Source organism: Chelonoidis abingdonii, chromosome 5, assembly GCF_003597395.2.
Source record: "Chelonoidis abingdonii isolate Lonesome George chromosome 5, CheloAbing_2.0, whole genome shotgun sequence".
Classification (NCBI taxonomy): domain Eukaryota; kingdom Metazoa; phylum Chordata; order Testudines; family Testudinidae; genus Chelonoidis; species Chelonoidis abingdonii.
Genome location: NC_133773.1, coordinates 118304367 through 118327415, shown reverse-complemented (window position 1 = coordinate 118327415; position 23049 = coordinate 118304367). Strand labels below are relative to the sequence as shown.

Below are 23049 nucleotides of genomic sequence, written 5' to 3'. Positions count from 1 at the left end.
AGACAGGAGAGTTAGAAAGGAGGCTGCAGAGAAAAGTGGTTTGGCATTTCTTCTTGCTGGGAAAAGAACCACAGAGGTGCTGCAGATGGTATCTTACCACCTGGGGCTGGCCTGGAAGTGAGAGGGCAGCAGAGGTAAGGGAGACTCCTGAAGTAGGCCTGGGAGAAAGACAACCTTCTCCAGACAGATGGCCTAGGGTAGACCAAGGAAAGAACCCAGCCTGGAGAGAACCAGAAAAGGGAAAAGACCTCAGAGTCCTAGCAGTTCCTACCTGCTTTTCATACAGATCCTGGGCATCCCTGTGGTCACACCTCCACTACTCCCACACATGCATTAGTTTACATGGGACCTGAGCCCCCACAATATTTCCACAGTGAGGGAACTAGCCCCTTCTGCCTCCCACAGCTCCCACTTTTGCTGCCCCTGGAGAAAGGGTGAAGAGTCTGCTGTGGACTGAGCCCAAGCAGGTGGAAGAGTTTGCTCCTTTGAATTTGGTTTGGACTCTGCATACTCCAGAAGGGGTGGGACTTCAGTGTGACCTGGCTGGAGGGCCAAGTCACCACACCAGACCACAGAAACTCCAAGGATGTGAGAGAGGCAGAGTGGCTGTAACTTCAGGTCTCACCAGAAGGGGTGCTCCAAGAAGGTGAGCTTATCTCAAATGGTGGAGAATGCAGGCATCTTGATTGACCATTAAAGTAAGGGAAGAATGTAAATTTAAGGAATCAAAGGTAGAGCCTCAGCTGCACTGCACTACACAGGGCCACAAGAGGGTACAGTGAAGATCATGCTGCCACAGTTCTGCAGTAATAATAAATGAGAGGAGGAGGAAATTTTTGGCTACAAAATAAGGAAGTTTCACACCAGTACAAAACTTGCAAATATATAAACCAATAAATCAAAACTCACCTATTTCAGTTTGCTTTCAACATTTCCTGTAGAGTGTATAGATTTCTTTTGATACCCAAATCAGAGATGAAGGATGAAGGCACTTTAATGTATGAAAACACTCTATGGTATTGCCATTGCATGTTTGTCATTAGATTGCATGGCCCAATGTACAACCAAAATCTTGCCACAGAGCTATCAAGCATGCCCTCCCTAGGGCAAAATATGTCTAATGAAGCCAGAGAATTTTTAAATTTTCCTTTGATCCCCAAATCAGGTTGAAAGGTGAGGGCTCTTTAAAGTCTGAAATCAGTCTGTGACAGTCCCACTGCCAGGAGCGGCGCCAGGGTTTTTGGCACCTTAGGCGGGGGTCCTTCTGTGCTCCCAGTCATTGGCGGCAGTTCTGCGGCGGGGGGGTCCTTCTGCGCTCCCAGTCTTTGGGGCACTTCTGCGGCGGGTGCCAGAGTGAGTGAAGGACCCGCCGCAGAATTGCCGCCGAAGACCCGGAGCGCGGAAGGACCCCCCACTGCCAAATTGCTGCCGAGTACAGCAAAATGCCGCCCCCACAAATCCTGGTGCTATAGGCGACCGCCTAGATCGCCTAAATGGAAGCACCGGCCCTGCCCACTGCACATTTCTCATTTGACTGCATGGCATGGCTTAAAAGTTTGTACCTTTCACCAACAGAAGTTGGTCCAATAAAATATACTACTTCGTCTACTTTGTTTCTCATATCCTAGGACTAACACAGCTACAACAACATGCACATACTTAAAGGTAGACATGTATTTACGTACTTTGAGGAATTGGGACTTAAATCATTGTGACAATGGGAGGAAAGTAGGAGGTGTTCCAAAGCTGACAGAAAGACTCTCACTGACTTCAATCAACTTCAATTAGTTTTGGATCAGGCTCACAGACAAGTTCTGTGTCACTGCATTCATTTGGTTTTTGCTTGAGTTATATCAGTGTTTGCTCTTAAAGGGTAGTTAAACCTTTTTTCTTTTCTCTTTTGCAAACTTTAGTATACTGCTGGCTTACTTGTGGTTTCAGTAAAAGGTATGTTTGGCTTCATGCTTCGTTTTACAGCAGGACCTAAAAGGGATAAAAATACATTTTGTTTCAGCATTAATGAATTCTTTGCATTGTGTCTCCACAGCTACTCATACATACTACAGTCTAAAACTTGGCCTTTGCACTAAATATAGAAAATAATCAAGCTAGACTTTATTTTTATTTGTGGAATGACAAATTGTAGATAGTCTCTGTGTAATTATCAGCATTAATACTGTTAATAGATTTGTACTTATTAAAGAAATAAAAAAAGATTTAGCTTGAAAAAGATTATTTAATCCTTCAAGAGCTGACTTAGTCTCAATAAAGTCACAATAAATTTATTTGAAAATATGTTTTTATTTTAAACAAATTAAATATAACTTTAATATAGTAATGGAGTAAAACTGTAAATTAAAGGATTAAAAGCTGGCCATTTCCTTAAATTTATGCAAAATGACACAAGTGTCTAATCCTAATTAAGGCTGCGTGTCTGTCACGGAGGTCATAGAAGTCTGGGATTCCATGACTTTCCGTGACCTCTGTGACTTTTGCAGCGGCCAGTGCAGCTGGCTCAGGGCAGCCCCTGGGCCAGCAGCAGCAGCAGTTTGGGTGTGGGAGGGGTTAAGGCTGGGACAGGGAGTTGGGATGCTGGGCAGTTCTTACCTTGGGGCGGGGGCTCCCTGGTAGCAGCCAGCATGTCCCTGCACCTCCTAGGTGGAGGGGCCAAGGGGCTCTGCATGCTGTCCCCCTGCTTGCAGGAACCATCGCCGCAGCTCATGGCCAGGGCAGTGCGCGGAGCCCCCCGGCCTTCCCTCCTACCAGAAGCTACAGGGATATGCTGGCCACTTGTGGGGAGCTGCATGGAGCTGGGTAGGGAGCCTGCAAGCCCCTCCACCCAACCCCTGCAGAGCCAGCTGGGGTCCAGTTTGCAAGCTGCCGCCTGCCCTCGCCCTGCCACCAGTGCCAGCGGGGATCCCAAGCCACATGCTGCCGCCACCTCTTCCCCCAGTGCCAATGGGGGTCCCTGGGCCACATGCCGCCGCCTGCCTCCCAGCACCCCCAGCACCCCTGGATTGCCCCCCAAGCACACCTGGCCCAAGTTTTAGTCAGGGATATATAGTCATGTTTTCCCGTGACCTGTCTATGACTTCTACTAAAAATATCCGTGACTAAAAAGTAACCTTAATTATAATATACAACTACCCTATAGGAAATAAATCATTGGAGGATACATTTACAAGTGTCTCTAAACTATGGGATTTTGAAATAAGATGCAGATAGAATTAGCATTAAACTGGAAGCCAATGAAGAAATCAATGTTTGCCTAGGGTTGCCACATGGTTAGTACAGCTATTACATTCTAAACTGGGGGAACACTCCGATATCCTCAGACACCGGTGTGGTAAATACTGAAAAAGGCTGAGTTTTTAATGACAGCCACCCCTGCTGACATTACAATTAAAAGAAAATTATCAGAATATGTAGTGGAATGGCTGCAGTTGGCTAGGCAAAGAACTCGATTCTGTTCCTATTTGCTCCATCTGAAATCGGGAATGACTCCAGCACACTCTCTAATTGCTCAAAAACTGAATGTAGCAGACTTGCCACTTCTCTCTCTATATTTCCCCTTTCCTATTTCTTCTTTATAATTGGAGAGAGAGAGAGAGGAAGACAGAAAAATCTGATTTTTACACAGAGATGGTCTGTCCCTGATGAATGAAGAGCTAAATGCCACACCATGTCCCCTCTTGAAAGTGATTACTTCAGTGTTGTTACTGAGTTGAAGCTGGATTCTCAATTGTAATATGATGAATTTTAAAGTGACTGATATTTTGAAACATATAGGCATTTTATTCTTTCTTCCCTGACTTATATGGTTCTTCCCCATATATACAGCAAATAAGAAAATGGCATTTCATAATTTAATTGCAAAACAAGTTTTTTTACTGTACCTTTAACATTTGGGACTCTGCTCTCCTCTGAAACATATCTGCATTGCTGTAAATAATATAAAATGTTTAGCTGTGATATTGGTCAGTAATAGTGGAAATATAGCTGATAAAATTCTGCTGTTCCTGACACAGCAACATGATTTACCAGTTAGTGGATTTCTCCATACATATTTCCTCCACCATTACACACACTTGGCATCTTCATACCATAAAATAGTTAACAATTAAAAGCCACTAACAATTCCATAATTGTTATCTCCTAGAAATCTCTTCTTGACATAACATTAATATGGCTGACACATCTCCATTCCGCACAAGTTACAGAAACAATGAGAGCAATATTACATGTGGCAAAGTGAATGAAAAGCCCAAACTAAAATATGGGTCTTAACACTGAATTGTACTGATTCAAAAAGATGTCCAAGGATTTAGCTATGCAACTCCCATGGCTTTGCATAGCATTAAGTGATTCACAAACAGAAGGAATTATATTTGTGTATGATATTTACTTACATCTAAGTCTCGAGGGGAGTCAGAGGACTTTGGCTGGCTGATGACAGAGGATTTAATGTTTCTAGAAATGTGAGTAGTAACTGAATCTTCTAAATACCGTTGATCTATGACAAAGAAAAAAGATAGAGTATATAAGAGTTGCCATCCTGGAACAAACCATGGTCCATCTTGTCCAGCATCCTGTGTCTGACAGGGGCCCATACCAGAGCTTCAGGGAGAGTGTACAAAACAGGACATTTATAGAGTAATCCACTTGTCTTCCACTCCTGGCTTCTGGTGGTCAGACGTTTAGGGTTGCCCTGACGTTGGGGTTGTGGCCCTGACCACCTTGTCTAATAGCCATTGCTAGACCTATTCTCCATGAATTTATCAAGTTCCTTTATGAACTTTTGGCCATCACAACATCCCATGGCAGTGAGTTCCATATGTTAGTTATACATTGTGTGAAAAAGTACTTTCTCATTTGTATTAAATCAACTGCCTATTAATTACATCAGCTGACCCCTGGTTTTTGTACTGTGTGAAGGGGTAATAACATTTCTCTATTCATCTTTTCCACACTATTCATGATTTTGCAGACCTCTATCATATCCCCTCTGAGGCATCTCTTTTCCGAGTTGAAAAGTCCTAACCTTTTTAGTCTTTCCTTGCATGGAACCCATTCCATATCCTTGATCATCTTTGTTGCACTTCTCTGAATGTTTTCCAGTACTACTATATACTTTTTGAGATGGGGTTACCAGAAATGGACATAGTGTTCAAGGTGTGGCATTATGACATCGTATTATTTTTTATCCCTTTTCCATATCACAGACAGCTGCAGTGGCACAGGGGCCAGCAAACAGAGCTGTAAACAGGGGAGTCTGAGTGGGAGTTCTGTTGGAGGAGAAGGCATTTGTGGAGGCTGGTAGGAGCAGTGTGTTGGGAGAGAAGCTGAGCCCTGATTAGGGGTTGGGGCTTCTCTGATTAGGTGTCAGCAAACAAAGCTGTAAACAGGGGAGTTTAAGTGGGAGAACACTAGGAGAACCAGGCAGAGGAACAGACAGCTAGTGAAGGGAGTGTGTGGTGTTCTGGCAGTGTTGTGGTGCTTGTTGGGGGTTTGTTTTGCTGTGGGTGGTGGTGTTTTGGTTTGGTTTGTGTTTCCTGGACTAACAGGACCTAGGTGGACAGGCTATGACAAATACAGAGGCAGCAGTGGTAGTGACCTAAACAGTGGAAGACACAATGAAGATGACTGATGTGGAAACTGCAGCATGTACATGATCCTGGAGGGGGTACCTGAAAAAGAGTTTCGTCTGCATGAAGTGCCACCTGATAGAACTGAAGGAAGAAAAGATCTGAGGTTTGGAGATGCAGGTGGAAACTCTGAATGAGTTTAGAAGGGGGTTCGAGCAGATGATGCAGCAAAGACATGAAGAGGCTGAAGGGAAAAGCTCAGACTTGCAGATGGAAGCAGGACCAAAGAATTCTGAGGGGAGACTTCACGTAGCTGAAGTTGCATAACTTAAGTTTGATTCCCCACTGGCAGTGTAGACCAAGCCTAAGAGAACCAGGCAGAGGAAAAGTCTGGCTAGTGAAGGAGAAATTGAGCTCAGGAACAACTTTTAAAAGTTGAAAAATGAAGAAGAGGCACAGCACGTGGTCGCTGAATGTGGGAAAGCAAGAAAGAATAGAAGAGCAGCTAGTTCTATAGGAAAAGGGGAAGAGTCAATGGAGATAACAACACCAAATATGAGCCCCAGGAAGATACAGAATGGGTTGCAGAGGACTCCAAGGGAGAATAGGAATTGAGAGGATTTTCAGCCAGAGGGAACAGGGGATAGATCAGAAAATCACACTATCACCAGGAAAAGACAGGTTTACATGACTGAGGACTCCTTACTGAGAAAAATAGACAGGCGGGTAACCAGAGCTGATTCAGAGAACAGAAGGTATGCTGTCTGCTGGGTGCTAAGATACAGGATATGGACCTGAGGCTGAAGAGGATCCTAACATGTCTACACAGGGATTTAGGTTGGCTTAACTATGCCAGTCGGGTGTTGGGGGGACAGGAGGGTAGATTTTTCACAACACTGACTGATGCAGCTATGTCAGCCTAATTTTCTAGTGTAGACCAGGCTGCTATTGACTGGATCACCCTTATCCATTCGCTAGTTGACTCCCTCAAATAATCCTAATAATAAAATTATAGAATCATAGGACTGCAAGGGACCTTTAGAAGTCTTCTAGTCCAGTCCCCTGCACTCAAGGCAGGATTAAGTATTATATAGACCATCCCTGACAGGTGTTTGTCTAACCTGCCCTTAAAAATCTTCAGTGATGGAGATTCCACAACCTCCCTAGGCATTTCATTCCAGTGCCTTACTACCCTGACAGTTAGGAGGTTTATCCTAATGTCCAAACTAAACTGCTCTTGCTGCAATTTAAGCTCATTGCTTCTTGTCCTATCCTCCGAGGTTGAGGAGAACAATTTTTCTCCCTCCTCTTTGTAACAATCATTGATGTACGTGAAAACTGTTATCATGTCCCCTCTTAGTCTTCTTTTCTCCAGACTAAACAAACCCAATTTTTTCAATCTTCATGTTTTCTAGACCTTTAATCATTTTTGTTGCTCTTCTCTGGACTTCCTCCAATTTTTATACATCTTCCTGAAATGTAGACTGGACACAGTACTCCACTTGAGGCGTAAACAACGTGGAGTAGAGCAGAAGAATTACTTTTTGTGTCTTGCTTACAACGCTCCTGCTAATACACCCCAGAACAATGTTCACTTTTTTGGTAACAGTGTTAGACTGTTGACTCATATTTAACTTGTTATCCATTATGACCCCCAGATCCCTTTTCACAGTACTCCTTCCTAGGCAGTCATTTCCCATTTTGTATGTGTGCAACTGATTGTTCCATCCTAAGTGGAGTACTTTGCATTTGTCCTTATTGAATTTCATCCCATTTATGTCTGACCATTTCTCCAGTTTATCCAGATCATTTTGAATTTTAATCCTATCCTCCAAAACACTTGCAGCCCCTCCCAACTTGGTATCATCCGCAAACTTTATAAGTGTACTCTCTATGCCATTATCTATAGCATTGATGAAGACATTGAATAGAACTGGACCCAGAACTGATCCCTGCAGGACCCCACTCACTATGTCCTTCCAGCATGACTGTGAATCACTGATAACTACTCTCTGGGAATGGTTTTCCAACCAGTTATGCATCCACCTTATAGCAGCTCTAGGTTGTATTTCCTTAGTTTGTTTATGAGAGGGTCATGCGTGACCTTATCAAAACCTTTACTAAAGTCAAGATATACCACATCTACATCTTCCCTCATCCACAAGGCTTGTTACCCTGTCCAAGAAAGCTATCAGGTTGGTTTAACATAATATGTTCTTGACAACTCTATGCTGACTGTTACTTATCACCTTATTATCTTCTAGATGTTTGCAAATTAATTACTTAATTATTTGCTGCATTATCTTTCTGGGTACAGAAGTTAAGCTGACTGGTCTGTAATTCCCTGGGTTGTTCTTATTCCCATTTTTATAGATTGGCACTATATTTGCCCTTTTCCAGTTTTCTGGAATCTTACCGGTCTTCCATGACTTTTAGAAGATAATCGTTAATGGTTTTTATAGATTGGCACTATATTTGCCCTTTTCCAGTTTTCTGGAATCTTACCGGTCTTCCATGACTTTTAGAAGATAATCGTTAATGGTTTTTATAGATTGGCACTATATTTGCCCTTTTCCAGTTTTCTGGAATCTTACCGGTCTTCCATGACTTTTAGAAGATAATCGTTAATGGTTTTTATAGATTGGCACTATATTTGCCCTTTTCCAGTTTTCTGGAATCTTACCGGTCTTCCATGACTTTTAGAAGATAATCGTTAATGGTTCAGATATCTCCTTAGTCAGCTCTTTGAGTATTCTTGGATTTATTTCACCAGGCACTGCTGACTTGAAAACATCTAAGTTGTCTATGTAATTTTTAACTTGTTCTTTCCATATTTTAGCCACTAATCCGACCTCATTTTCACTGGCATTCATTAAGTTAGATGTCCAATTTCTACTAAACTTTTTGGTGAAAATTGAAACAAAAAAGTCATTTAGCACTTCTGCCATTTCCACATTTTGTGTTGTTGTTAATTGAATGGTGAAGCATGATTTCCCTTTATGAAAGCCATGTTGGTTCTTACCTAACAAATCACATTTATCTTATGTGTGTGACAATTCTATTCTTTATTACAGTTTCTACCAATTTTGCTGGTACCGAAGTTAGATTCAGTGGCTTGCCAGGACTGCCTCTGGAGCCCTGTTTAAAAATCAACATTAGGCGGGATTTGATTGCAACCTTCAACTACCTGAAGGGGGATTCCAAAGAGGATGGACCTAGGCTGTTCTCAGTGGTGGCAGATGACAGAACAAGGAGCAATGGTCTCAAGTTGCAGTGGGGGATGTCTAGGTTGAATATTAGGAAAAACTATTTCACTAGGACGGTGGTGAAGCACTGTTATGGGTTACCTAGGGAGGTGGTGGAATCTCCTTCCTTAGAGGTTTTTAAGTCTTGGTTGGGATGATTTAGTTGGGGTTGGTCCTGCTTTGAGCAGGGGGTTGGAGTAGGTGATCTCTTGAGATCTCTTCCAACTCTAATTGTCTATGATGCTATGAACATTACACAAGTAATTTAATGTTAGTGTGCTTTGATAAGTGGGTAATGTTCAGGTCAATCTTAGTCAAGTCACATATTCATTTATATAGCACAACCATCTTATCATTCCAAAACATCACTGGTAGATTCCACAGCTGTGGAATAGTGTTTTTTAACCACTTCATGGTGGCTGAGTGCCCCAAGTATATTTGGCAGCACCTTTATAGCTGCCAAATGTCTAAGCTATATCTAAGGAATTTCACTGAATTCAGTGGAACAGTCATTTGAAACATCAGCAAAGGACATGAGAGGATCTAACAATGTAGACATTAGTGGCTGGTTCAGAAACAACAAAGGATGTGCAAACTCTTCAGCTTTCCCCGCTCATCTCACTCATGGAATTAGTCCAAATCATACTCATGTGATTTCGGCACATGGAGGTGGCCCCTCCAGGCATGGATCTGACCCCTTCTATATTGAAGAAGGGTGTCAGCTACCTCTGCAACTCTACACCCCACTTTCTAGGACTCTACAGAGGAATCTCCACTGGGGATCTATGCAGAGTGAGAGGGGCAGTACTAAGCAGGGAATGGGCAATCCAAGTTGGGTGTGATCAGGGTTGTGGGGGATGCACATAATTCCCCTGTGGCTCCCCAAAAATTATCTGGGAAAGGTGATAAATCACCAGACTATATCTTTCCTATTGTGCAACCTCCACATTGGGGAAGTCTCCTGAAAGTGGGGGTTCCCTGGGCTACATAACAGTGATCAGCGGAGTCCCTGCAAGCTCAACTCCACTGCCAGGAAGTGATCATAGTGCCTCTCTGGCCCAGAGCTGGTATTGGTTGAAAAAAGCCTCCAAGATAGCCCAGACCTCCTGCAAATCCTGAGAGATCTGTGGAGTTTATAGGCCAACTCTTTCAGGAAAAGAGGGCAAGCTCCATCTCTGCCATTTGGGAGGAATTCTACCAGGATGTCTTTGTCAAGTCCCACTCCATTACCCCTCCAGATTCTACCTCAGGAGAGGGGAAGCTTGACCTATTTTCTTAAAAACTTCTGCAATAGAACAATAACAATAAAAGATGGTTAGAAGCACTGTCCCCACCAGACAGTTATTTTTTTAGAAATTTCCTGCCTAAACTGCTGTCCTTGACACTGTCCCCTGCACCCTATATTCTTGTTTGTTATCATTTATTCAGAAGGTATAACAGGAATTCTTCCCAATATCTACATTTGTTTCTAATACACACATTTATGCTTGTCTAAAATGTGCCTACGTGTTGATACACATCCATGTACATGAGCATGTTCTTCTGAGTCAGTACATTTTCTGGGTCATTAACTTTAAGTGCATATTTTTATCTGGGACATGAACACAAAAGTTTGTCTTTCTGAAATGCATTTTCAGATTCTTTTCTGGTATGTGACAGCGACAGGTCATAAATAAACTGAAAATATCTGTCTATTTGTTTAATATGTTTTTCTTTGGATCCATCAGTCAAAATTTGCATTGTTTTCCCCAGGCAGTAACTGTACTCTAGGGTTCTCTTAGATAAGCACCAGAGGATGCTTACCATAGGGTTCCTAACAGAAATGTTCCCACTGGCAAGTAGTATGTATGTGTATGGGGAGATTTAATCAAGCATTTGAATGCAGCTACTTCAGGTTTCCAGATAAAGCCTGGACATAAGTTTTTAGAACTCAGCATAGCCTCTCCCTGAGTTGAACCTATACTGTGTTCATACACGCTGAGAAATCTAAGGAAAAATGAGCTCAGTAATTTGATTAGGGTCCAATCTAAATCCCATTGAAAACAATGGAAAAGCTTTGGCTTCAGTGGGAATTGAATCAGGCCCTTAATTTATACAAACCTCTCCCATTTGCTGCTGTGGAATTTATTTTAGCTTTTTAAAATTAAATTTATTTAATTAATTTATTTGCTATTTGCTGGGTGCATTTTATGTACATATTTATTAAGATATTTCTGTCTATGGCTCTTTTTTTTTTGCAGGGGTTTAAAATCTTAGAAAGTAGTTATTAGGGCTGACTAGTATAGCCTGTAGGGACCACCTTTCTTTACCCCAAATTTGACAGTGGTTTGTGTCAAATAATGCATTATATGTAAATGCTAAAATAAAATGAGACTTGAATAGGGCCTTCTGTAAAACAAATCACTGGCTTGATTAAAATACCAAATTCTCCTATAGACAATCTTTGGGAAAATTATTTAGAACAAAATGCCCATTCCTGAAGGATGCAGTAGGTACCCTTAAAATAATGTTTCATTCATATGCAAATTGATTATCCTGGTAATTACATATTTTTCTTTCTATATCTTTCACCCAGTGGAGCACTTGGTCTAAACATTTTTTAAAATAACCAGACTGAGCACAATCTGGTCCTTGCTTTCCCCACTTAGTCCAAGGACTCTGTTCTGTTTTAGCACAGAAGTAAATTACCTGCATACTCGGATTCTTTTATAGGTTTGGCAGGCAAAATTTTCAAAGCATGCATTGCCTCCAAGGTGGAAGTTTTTACAGTATCATAGGGATACTGTTCTTCATCAGGTACATCACGTGAATGTTCTGATTCATCCTCACTCACTTTTGCAAAATGTTTATCCTAGGCAAAAGAAAGAAATTCAGGTAACAAAATCAACCCGTAGCTGCAGGGCTCACTTCAGGCTTGGCCAAAGTGGATGCAACTCCATTGACTCAAATGGCTCTACTGACTTCACTGACCAACTGACTTTGATGGAGTTGGATTGACTAATGCCATTTCATGCCTGCAGACTGTGAACTGGGAGTTTTGTTCAGCTGTTGAAGGGATGAAGATGAAAGGTTGCACATGGTACACTGGTGCAGCAGAGTTTCTATTTGCAGTTTAGAATGTAACTAAGGCTGCATACAAACATGAAAGTGACTTTAATTTGAAAGTTAGTGGGACTCAGGCTCCTAAGAGGGAGCTTTTCAAATAGCAGTTAGGAGTCTAATTTCCATCAAGTTTTGCTGAGTATCATTTGTGCCTTTGAAAATCTCCCCCAATTGCCTAAATCACCTTGGAAATGGTAATCTGGTTCCTAAGTCACTTTGAGACTTTTGAAAATGTTACACAGAGTATAATTTAACCAGCAAAGCACATTTTAAAAATTTTACATTTCACTGTAATATTTTATATGTTACATTTTTGCTATGCTGTTCAGTTACGTAAATCATCAAGCTAGGGAATAGAACTAATATTATCACTGAGGGTATAGCTTAATGGCAGAACATTTCTGGCCTTGGACTCTGTGAACCTGAACATCAGTGATTTATGTAATTAACCAGCTCACCACAAATTGCAAATTTTAAAATAAAAATATAATATTCAAAAGTCACTTTTGGTTAATAGATATTTAAGTATTTGAGTTCTGAGTGCTTGCACTAGCAAATCTTCTGTGTCCAAGCAAACAAGGCAGCGTGGTGAATATTACTGAATTGTGGAATTGCAATCAGCTTTCACATTTGAATGAAAGTTCACTGCAATGTTTTTATTTGTCCAGCTCTTCTGTTGGCACTACTTGGGTACTAATTGTCCAATTTATAGCACATGCTCTTGCCATTCTTGTTTACACTAACTTCTATTGACTTTAGTGTGATTTTTGAGGTACACAAGTAAAACAGAATCAGACCATAAATAAGCAATTGGCTGTTGAGTAGTCTGCTCCTGTAACAGCTTCTGTCAACTTCAGACGTTCCAAGCCTATCTGGAAATAACCACTTTCCATGTTTATTTTAATACAAAATTACACACTGGAGAAGAAATGCATCTTATACTTTTGTAGATTTGATACTGAATGATTATTCTAAATACAATGATACTGTAGTTCAAACAGAACATAGCTATATGCAGAAAATGAATCCTATTCACGGTATTTTCAAAAACAAGCATTGGCCTAATTCTGCTCCCATTGAAGTCAATTTAAAGCTCTCATTGATTCCATTAGGAGCAGAGTTATGCCAAGGCTAAGCACTTTTCAAAATCCCACTCTACATTGCATGTGCTCAGGCAGAAAGGATGGTCTTGCCACAACAGCACTATAGCAGGCGACAATCTGAAATTTCAAGTCTAAGTGAAAGTAAAGCAAAATTTTCGAAAGGAATGGAAAAAAATACTTACAAAATTAGATGTTTTTCCAGGAATATTTCTGCTCTTGCCTTCTAAATAAAGTGATCAGAAAGATTACAGCAAGTATTATATATTCTATATAGAAGAGTGATACATTATTTAGCATTTTATTAAAGGGAACAGCACTTAGTTAACTGTATAATATACTGAAAATATTCACATAGCTCACATAGTGAAAAATGCTGGCTGCCCCTGAGTAGATACATTAGTAAGGAAAGAGTCTTATGGAACCTCAGGCCCACCCTTAGTTCATCTACACAGAGGCTATCAAGGCCAAGTTTTTCTCAAATGGGTGCCTAAAGCTAGGTGCCTAAATAATAAATAAATACAAATATTGTAAATAGTTGTATGGTCCCCATCACCACAGCATCTGAGCACCTCACAGTTAAGAGCTTAGAAGAAAATAGTTTTCCTGTCTCATGGATTTTTTTGGGAGCTCAAAATTTCTTCCTGTCTCAAATCTGGACAAAAAATTGGAATCTGAACTATTCGTGAACTGAAAAAAAAAACAACCCAATTTGTTTGGTTCTGGGAAATCAAAATGTTTCATTTTTATACTTTGAAGTGTTTCATTTTGATTTCAACTTTTTTCTTTTTTAACCTCTTTATACTCTGGCTTAAATTCTAAAGTAAACATAATTTCAGATCAGAAAAATTGATTTTTTTCTTTTTGAAAATGTCAAGACAAAATGTTTTGATACTTTTAGAACTTCTCTCATCACTTTTTTTCAAGTTCAGAATTTCATTAAAAGGGACTCCATTTCACAACTGTTTCAGTTTCAACAAATCAGTATTGTTTGGTGAAAAAAAATATTATTGAAAAATTCCCGACCAGCTCTACTCACAGTCTTTAGTGTATTACACTCTTGTGAGGTAAGAAAGAAGCATAATTCCCATTACCTGGGAGACTGGTCACAGAGAGACTGACTTGCCCAAGGTCACACAGGAAGTCTGGGGAAAAGCAGGGAATTGCCTCTAGGACTCCTGAGTCCTAGGCTAGAATCTTAATGACTGGAAGTAGTCTTCCTCTCCTATGTGGCCAGAGTTTCAGATTTTCAGCAGCCAGCCCACCCACCTGGAAAGTGGCAATATAATCAAAGAAATCAATATAGTTTTGATTTTTGCAAATAGCTTGTTTACATATGCATGCTCCCATTTGATATATATTGTGTTATGTAGATCCTTTGGTCATTCTAACTGACCCTGATCAAAAAACAAAACAAAAGAAACACACCCTTTTATGCATCATTGTTCTTCTGTAAGTTAGATGCAATACATGATCCCAGCAACAAAATATTGCACAATTTTGCATGGCCCAGCAGATGGCATTAAATGTTCATTTGTACTGTACCTGTACTACTGTTATCTTTGTTCATATAGGGGGAGGAGAAACAGACTCTTGCAAACTATGGGCCTGACTCTCTGCTTACTTACAACAATTTGTTACTATAGCTCCATTGACTTCACTGAAGTTACTCCCGATTTACACCAGTGTAAGTGAGAGGAGAATCAGGCCCTACAAACATAATGATGAAAACAAACCAGTGCTTTAAAGTTTCATTTTTTGGTTTTCTATTTCAAGTTATAAAAATGACTCTATATTCCCTGAGTTCCAAATTAAACATGCTCAACATGACAGGAAAATGAGTCACACAGATCAATATTATTGGCCATGTTCTCTAGTGTAATGAAGTGGAATTTGGAACAGGACCAGGCAGAGGTGGCCTCATCTCAGCATAAATTAGAGCAACACAAAGACATCAGTAACTTAAATTTACATCTGTATGTCCAGAGCCCCAAGCTATTCTCATAGTAAAGTGGGTGAGGTTCTGTGGTCTCTAAGGTGGAAGAGGTCCATCTAGATGATCATGATGGTCCCATCTGGCCTTTAATCATAGAATATCAGGGTTGGAAGGGATCATCTAGTCCAACCTCCTGCTCAAAGTAGGACAAGTTCCCAGCCCTTTTTTTTTTTGGTTTTAACACTCCAGTTCCCTAAATGGCCCTCTTAAGGATTGAACTCACAACCCTCGGTTTAGCAGGTCAATGAGCAAACCACTGAGCTATCCCTCATGTATATGAGTTTATGAGTCAGGGATTACTGGAGCTCAGAGGCATCCTGGCCATGCCTCCTTTCTTCTGGGAACACCTCTTCTGACAAAGCGTGGTGAGGATGGTCACATAGAGCGACAGGACTGGCACTGTTCTATCTAGGGATTCCCTTTACTCAAGGATAACCCTCAGTTTCTGGTTAAGTTATTTGTCCAGCTCCTTTCTGCTGACTGAGTAATTCAAACCAGCCACTACAGGAGGCAGAATATTTCTGGACTTTCAGTTCAATACCTTTTCTATAGTGGTGACAAAGCTTATATACAGTGATATAACATAACCAACACAATATGTATTGGGGCCTGAGCTTGCAAAACACTGAGCACCATTTGGAAGGTGCATGGTAATTGAGGGCTCTAAACACTTTTCAGGATGGTATTCATTTCTTTATTATTTGTAATATGCTCATACCCTCAGGTCTCAGTCTGATCAGGGCCCCATTGTGCTGGTGTTGTACAAGCACACGTAGTATATAGTCTTTTTGCCAAAGAGTCTACAATCAAATTGATTTCTTCTTATCACAGTTATTTTCATTGGAAACTGAAGACGTATAGTTGGTATAGAATTAGCATTCCTCAGAATTTTCAGGTTGGTGACCCCTTATTCAAAGTCAAAACATTTCACAGCTCCTTACATTTACTATAAAAGTAAATGTGTATCAATGATAACAATAAGCTCATATAATTATTTAGGCATATTTCAGAAGGTTGACAGAAAACAGCTGAAGGGTAAGGGGCTGTGGGAATTTTGGGGCACAAGATTTTCTTTGCTTTAAATTAGATTAAAATTTTCAACACATGATGATTTCCCACGGAGGTTGTGACCTACTGGATGAGAAACACTGGTGTAGATCAAAGTGCCACGCGTTACTATATTGTACATTAGTACCAAGTATCAAAATGTCCTTTTTTCTTTAAATGAGAAGGCAGGACAACTTTGATTCTGCGGTCACACTAATTAAAACAGGAGTTCACAGGATCTGAATCTGCATCCATGGACTTCAATACAAGAAGGTATTTGAAAGGTCAGTGATTTCACTGTTTCTAACAGTGACATCAGACAGGAAGTTGTGTTTTAATAAACAGCCCAACCTTCAGATGTACAAAATTGGGTTGGAAATTTTTCAAGGGTAAGGCTCTCATAGGCAGTTTCTAGTTGTCTGGAAATATCATGAAAAATGCAGATCTCATGTATTTAAGCATCTCTGTTTTAGGCCTTCGCGAGGCCATGCAGGATCCTCAAAAATTATGTGGGTTCAGTTCAAGGGATGAACAGGAGAATAGACTGGCGTCTCTTCCGAGACTTGGGGTAGGGGGCAGGAAGATGCCAGAAAGTGCCAGCTGTAGTGAGGTTTTGCTGTGATGTGGCCACTGGTCCACTTGGAGGTGAATCGAAAGAAAACACATGTCACCGAAACCACCAGACATGTTGGTTTTATTTTATCTGAGTTAGTTCTTTTCACCACAAAACCTATTTTCTATTGGTGCTTGTTGGAAACATCACCTAGTGGTTACGAGCTCATTTCCTTCTTAATAGGGGGAACCTGGGGGCAACTTCCTTCTTAATAAGGGAACCCAGGCCCTGGGACAGTTACCAAGGTCTGGCACCCAAGAGCACCTTAAGGCTACCCTCCCTGGGCCACTTCCTACCCCTTTCTCTATGGTCCAAGCTTTGCAGTCTGTAGCAAAAGGTAATGAAAAAAATACACTAACTATACCTTTAGCCTGTCTGAGGCCACTGGTAGGCTCCTCTTTTCCCAGAGGGGCTGCTGCAGCATCCCTTTCTAGGAACTTGCAGGGTAGGCCTTTCTCCCTGCCTTGTCAGCCCCCTTCAGAGCTATCTGGATTCCTTTTAAGCTCTACCTCCATCTGGAACATGCTCTGCAGCTGCAGCTGGGCAAGGTCAGCTGGGCCCCAAGTTGCTCTTTAACCTCTTCAGACCAAGTGCTGGGTTTATACACCCCATAACATCCTCTATTAAAAAAAGCCCTGTGATGCTATTTTAAAGTAAAAAGTAAGGGGGTGGTGGATGTACTCATTTTAGCAAACAGTCCTTTATGTGTGAATGTGTAACATGTGGTAAGATGCACATGTTGTACAATAAATGTTGGGTACTGGTTTTACATCCAGCACGTGTTTGGTTAATAGAGACCTTGATTCAGCAAAGCACTGACATACATTCTTTACGTTAAGCATGTTCCATTAAGGTCATGGGGTGAAATCCTGGGTCTATGGATGTCAGTAGGAATTTTCCCCACTGATTATAGTGGGGCCAAAATTTTACCCACAAAGTCAATGTGACTTGAGTACATGCTTAATGTTAAACATGTGCTTAAAAGTTTTACTAATGAGGGCTAGAGAGCATCTTATAATTAGGATCAGGGCCTTATGAATAGGAGATGTTTACTTTTTTTTCTAAATTAAAATTGTGTTTTTTTTTTTGCAAAAGGTTAAACCCCCAATTGTTTTAGAAGCGATCAACCGTTTTGATAATTTAAATCAGATCTGATGGTACGGACACCTGTGCCTCAGAGCCGGTGCAAGGAAGTTTCGCGTCCTAGGCAAAACTTCCACCTTGCACCCCCCTCAGCTAACCCCGCCCCCCGCCACAGCAGCTAATTCAGCCCCCCACCCGGGGACCCCCCTCGCAGCAGATACCCCCCTCACTGCGACAGCTATCCCCTCTCCCTCCTGTCCCCCCACTGCAACTAACCCACCCACGGAGACTCCTCCTGTCCCCCCACAGCAGCTAACCCTGCCTGGGGAGACTTCCCCCTTCTCCCCCCTCACTGCCATGGCAGCTAATCCTGCCTGGGGAGACTTCCCCCCTCCCCCGCCACGGCAGCTAACCCTGCCTGGGGAGACTTCTCCCCTCCCCCCCACCACGACAGCTAACCCTTCCTGGGGAGACTTCGCCCCTCTTCCCACCCCCCACCCCTCCCGCCACGGCAGCTAACCCTGCCTGGGTAGCCTGCCCCTGCTCACCTCAGCTCCGCCTCCTCCACTGAGCATGCCGGTGCTGCTTGGAGGAGACTTAGAGCTGGGCTGTGTGCTCAGTGAAGGTGATCTGGGGTGGGGAGCTGTTCCCCTGTGAGCCCCCCATGTTACTGCGGGTAGCCCTCCCTGCACCCACCCCCCAGCTCACCTCCGCTCCACCTCCTCGCCTGAGGGGACTTTTAGGCACCCCCAACCACTAGGCAGCCTAGGCGGCCGCCTAGTTTGCCTAAAAGATTGCACCGGCCCTGCTGTGCCCATGAAACTCGACACAGGAACAGAGGTCTGTGCTAGCAGATCTGATTGCAGGATGGGAGCCTAAATGGGGCAAGATAGATATAGATAAAAAGGCACTTTTAAAAATAAACTTTATACATTCCTTCCTTCCATGGTTTTTAGAAGCAATGAACCATTTCATTAACAATTCAATGTTTGTTGTATTAAATCTCCATTTTATATGCAGCAAGATAACTTATTGTGATGCAGAACTTTTTAATGCATGAGGCCACAAAATCAGTATTCTTCTTGTATGCTGGTAGCTTTTGGCCTCATTCATTAGTTGTGTATATATACCTGAGTTGTGTATATTTCTTACAATAGATCAACACACCAGGGTTCTGATTCTGTATTCTTTGCATATCGCAAACTACTGCTGACACCAAGGGTAATAAGTACAGTAAAAAGAAAACATAATGAAAAATATTATTGAGGGGAAACATTGTACAAATGATAACATAGTATTTTACCTCTGTGGTTTAACTCCAGTTTACTTGCTGCATTCATGTTTGGCCAAGATCTAAAGGAGTAAAAGAGAACAAAGGCACTCACCAAAATATTAGCAAGTTTATCAAAACCTCATTGAAGGATTAGCATAACAGAATGAGGGACCTGCTAATCATTTAAGTGAGAAAATATGTTTGGTAACTGTGGGAAATCTGATGATTTGGGGCCTCTTTATCTTGGTCCTATTGCCATAAATATGTTGCAGTTACATAGGATCCATCTTTCCTATGCAAGAATCTCAAAGAATTTTACAAATATGAATTAATTAAGCCTTGTAGGTAAATAGTATAACTCCTGTATTGGTGATTCAGTAGACGGCACTTTTCCTTCTGAATCTGATCCAGTGTCTTAACATGCGCCCTGATGAACCACCAAGATGTGAGCACAGAGGGAGCACAGAGGGAGCACAGCAAAACTTGATGGAAATTAGACTCCTAACTGCTATTTGAAAAGCTCCCTCTGTGCTCACATCTTGGTGGTTCATCAGGGCATCAGAGCACAGAGGGCCCTTTTGCACGGATCTCTCCCCTCACTGTTGGAATGATGGCTCCTCATCCTTTGTACCTCAGATCTATTTACCTGTCCCAGTACTTATATGGATCCATCATTGTGGTATGTGAGCATCTACCAACTATTAAAAAATGTGAGAATAACTATGTTTTTGAATATAGATGTAGCCAGGATTAGGAATAAATTTACACACAACCCATCACCCTAATATCTGAGCAGCTACTCTAGGAAATGCTCAGGGTTAGCAAAATATCAGCTCTAAACCTTTGGGCTCCAAACTCCCCCCCTGTACTTAGAGCCATCCTATACCTTCTGCTCTTTTTTGTCTCATCTCTTGTAGCAGCTACTGAACAAAAAATGAAGCTGAGTGGTTTCCTGTTTAGTGAGCTCTCTTCAAACCACATTTGATTCATCTGACCTTTAGCTGGCCAGTGTTTGAAGCAGCTATACATCAATAATAAAATAGGTATAGTTATTTATCAGTGCTTTAAAAGTACAAAATTTACTTACCTATTCATTGGCAAAGTTAATTTCCTGTTTTTCAGATTTATTGGTCGTTCTACTATAGTTTTCCTGTTGACTCTGGTTCAGTAGAAAATAACTTCATTAGAAAATAGTAATAAGTTGGAAACAAACTTTCACAGGAGCAAAATTAGGCCCATGTAGCTTAGAAGTTTTTCAAATCTGGGAAACTATGTATAGATGAATGACATTTCTTTTCCCCTCATGTCTTTTCCCCCTTCCCCAATGGGAGGATTTGGCTTTGCCGGGTCTTGTTTTTAACAATTTAGAACCAAATTGTTCCCTATGCAAAAAGAAAGGGGGAGAAATACCCATTGGTGACAGGAAACTTTGAATTCCAACTCCCAGTGACACAATTCCATTAGAGGGGGGATGCATGAACTTCTTGTGGAAAGGAAAGGGAATTAAGTTCCCAAACCTATGGCTGTCCAGCTGCGAACTCCATGCCAGAAGCTGTGATTGGAAAATGGGATGGATCACTCAAAATTGCCCTCTTCTGTTCATTCCCTTTGAAGCAGCTGGCACTGGCAACTATCAGAACTCAGGACATGGGGCTAGATAGACCTTTGGTTTGACCTGGTATAGCTGTTCTTGTGGGCAGTGGGACACTTGCTGAACAGTAGGGCATACATGAAGCTCCGGCCCCAATTACTGTGTTTATGGCAACATAGCTCTGCTTCCCTGTCATGCCCTGTCCACTTTCAGTTGCTTCTGAGACCCCTTTGGAGTGGGGTGTCTTCTAGAAGGCAGGGAAACCCAGGCAAAATAATACTGATCTATGACTTAATTCTGCAAACTCCTGCAAGCTTAATTTCTAAAGACTACTCCCATGCTTAAAGTTAATCATGCACTTATGTATTTGCAGGAAAAAGGTCTTACAATTAGTTCACTGCATAATCCCCATAGATTTCAAGAGTGACAATTCCCTGGTGAGCAGTTTTCCCTAGCTCAATTTCCAGCTTGCTCACTCCAGATCCACAGATCCCAACAATGCAGTTTTCTTATGTAGAGTTTTGCTGTGGTCTCTGATTCATGCAACAGAGGCACTGCTCCCTCCTTCTGCACGATGGGGAGTTTTCCATGCCATTTAGCACCCATTCTCCTTTGTTGCAGAAGGGAGTATGTGGCCTTTAAGTTAATGGTAGCATTTTCCATCCTTTGCAATCAATGATATTCATTGTCTAGCTAGAGCATGTTCGGAAATCTTAATTCCATATTTGTGACCGTGCCCTTCATTGACACAAAGTACCATGATGCCCATTTCAATTCATAATTCAAGTCACATTATTTATGGCCATCAAAGATATTAAGGAGGAGGAAATGTAGGGTAGCATTAATTTTAAGTGTCCGTTGACTAATGTTTAATTGCTGACAAAATGCAATGAAACACCTACAGAAATACATTTGACATTTACACTAATGCCAGCTGAATTCAGCATGATGGATTCTATTCTCATAGATTATGATTAATTCATGATGAAATGGATACATAAAAGTTTCTGTTCCAAAATCTGAAATTTACCAAGAATCATGACACTAAGGGCCCTATTCTGGTACACTTACTCAAATTCAGGGGTATCTTACTTCACACGGTTCCATTGACTTCAGTGGCACTACATTAGTGTAAAGTGCAACTTACCCTGAGTGAGGATATCAGAATATGGTTCTAAGCAATAACAGGATCAATGCACAGCCTAAAAAGAGTTAAAGAGATTCATATTCATTTCTCCTAGCTCCTCACTCTTCATAAATTTGTCCTGCATGTGAACAGTGAATCAAAGAAAAACTGGTAGTATCCCATTCATAGATTTATAGACTCTAGGACTGGAAGGGACCTCGAGAGGTCATCGAGTCCAGTCCCCTGCCCTCATGGCAGGACCAAATACTGTCTAGACCATCCCTGATAGACATTTCTCTAACCTACTCTTAAATATCTCCAGAGATGGAGATTCCACAACCTCCTAGGAATTATCATGTTTAACTACCTGACAGTTAGGAACTTTTCCTAATCCAACCTAGCACCTCCTTGCTGGCGTTTAAGCCCAGCTTCTTGTTCTAATCTAAAGTAAGGTGAACAAGTTTCTCCTCTCTGAACACTTTTTAGATACCTGAAAACTGCTATCTACCCTCTCAGCTTTCTTTTCCAAACAATAAACCAATTCTCTGCCGTCCTTCATAGTCATGTTTAAGCACTTAATATCGTTGCTCTTTGGCCCTCTCAATTTTCAATCTTTAATGCGGTGCCAGAACTGACAAATATCCAGTTGGGCTAACGCCAGAGTAGAGCGAAGAATGATTCTCGTACTGTTTAACAACACCGTTAATGCCCCAGAATTAATTGCTTTTTGCACAGTATCAACTGTACGCATATTCGCTTGTGGTCCACTCGACCCAGATTTTCTTTGCATACCCTTCCTAACAGTCTCTCCTATTCGTATTGTGAAACTGATGTTCAATAGTCACATCCACTGCAGCACTTATAAATGAGTTCAATACGGACATTTGCTTTTCATTAGATTGCTAATTTCCCACTGATAATGCAGCAATTATCTGAGTACATTTATTATTCAAGAGATTGTACATTTCACAGTCTGCCAAATGTTCACAGGCAACTTTCAGGTTGGTTGAACATATATTATATATATTAAGTGACACACTAGGTCATAAACAAGTTAAACCAGAAAAAACCCAATCATAAACCAAGCCGTTCATAATACCGTTTAAATTGATTTAAAGAGCGTTAATCGTTTAAGCGTATTACCACCACACCACGCCTTATTCGATAAAAGGCTTTTAAATCGATTCTGTACTCCAACAGGAAGTAGCGCTAAATCGATATTAATATCGATTAGGTAGTGTGGACGAAATCGACTTATTGTCCGGTGGTCCCACAGTGACCACGACGC

The 23049-nt window shown here is 41.4% G+C and overlaps 1 protein-coding gene across 1 annotated transcript in view; it reads right to left on the bottom strand.

Annotated features, from left to right (window-relative positions):
- Positions 1 to 22512, bottom strand: part of CLNK (cytokine dependent hematopoietic cell linker) — a 73672-nt gene extending 51160 nt beyond the window's left edge. The window contains exons 1-8 of the mRNA XM_075066753.1: positions 22418 to 22512; positions 20132 to 20203; positions 19075 to 19124; positions 13218 to 13258; positions 11519 to 11681; positions 4410 to 4513; positions 3897 to 3942; positions 1930 to 1983 (exon numbers count right to left, since the gene is read on the bottom strand). Coding sequence (XP_074922854.1) covers positions 1930 to 1983; positions 3897 to 3942; positions 4410 to 4513; positions 11519 to 11681; positions 13218 to 13258; positions 19075 to 19124; positions 20132 to 20203; positions 22418 to 22512 — 625 coding nt within the window. The remainder of the gene's footprint in view (positions 1 to 1929; positions 1984 to 3896; positions 3943 to 4409; positions 4514 to 11518; positions 11682 to 13217; positions 13259 to 19074; positions 19125 to 20131; positions 20204 to 22417) is intronic.
- Positions 22513 to 23049: the final 537 nt, after the last annotated feature.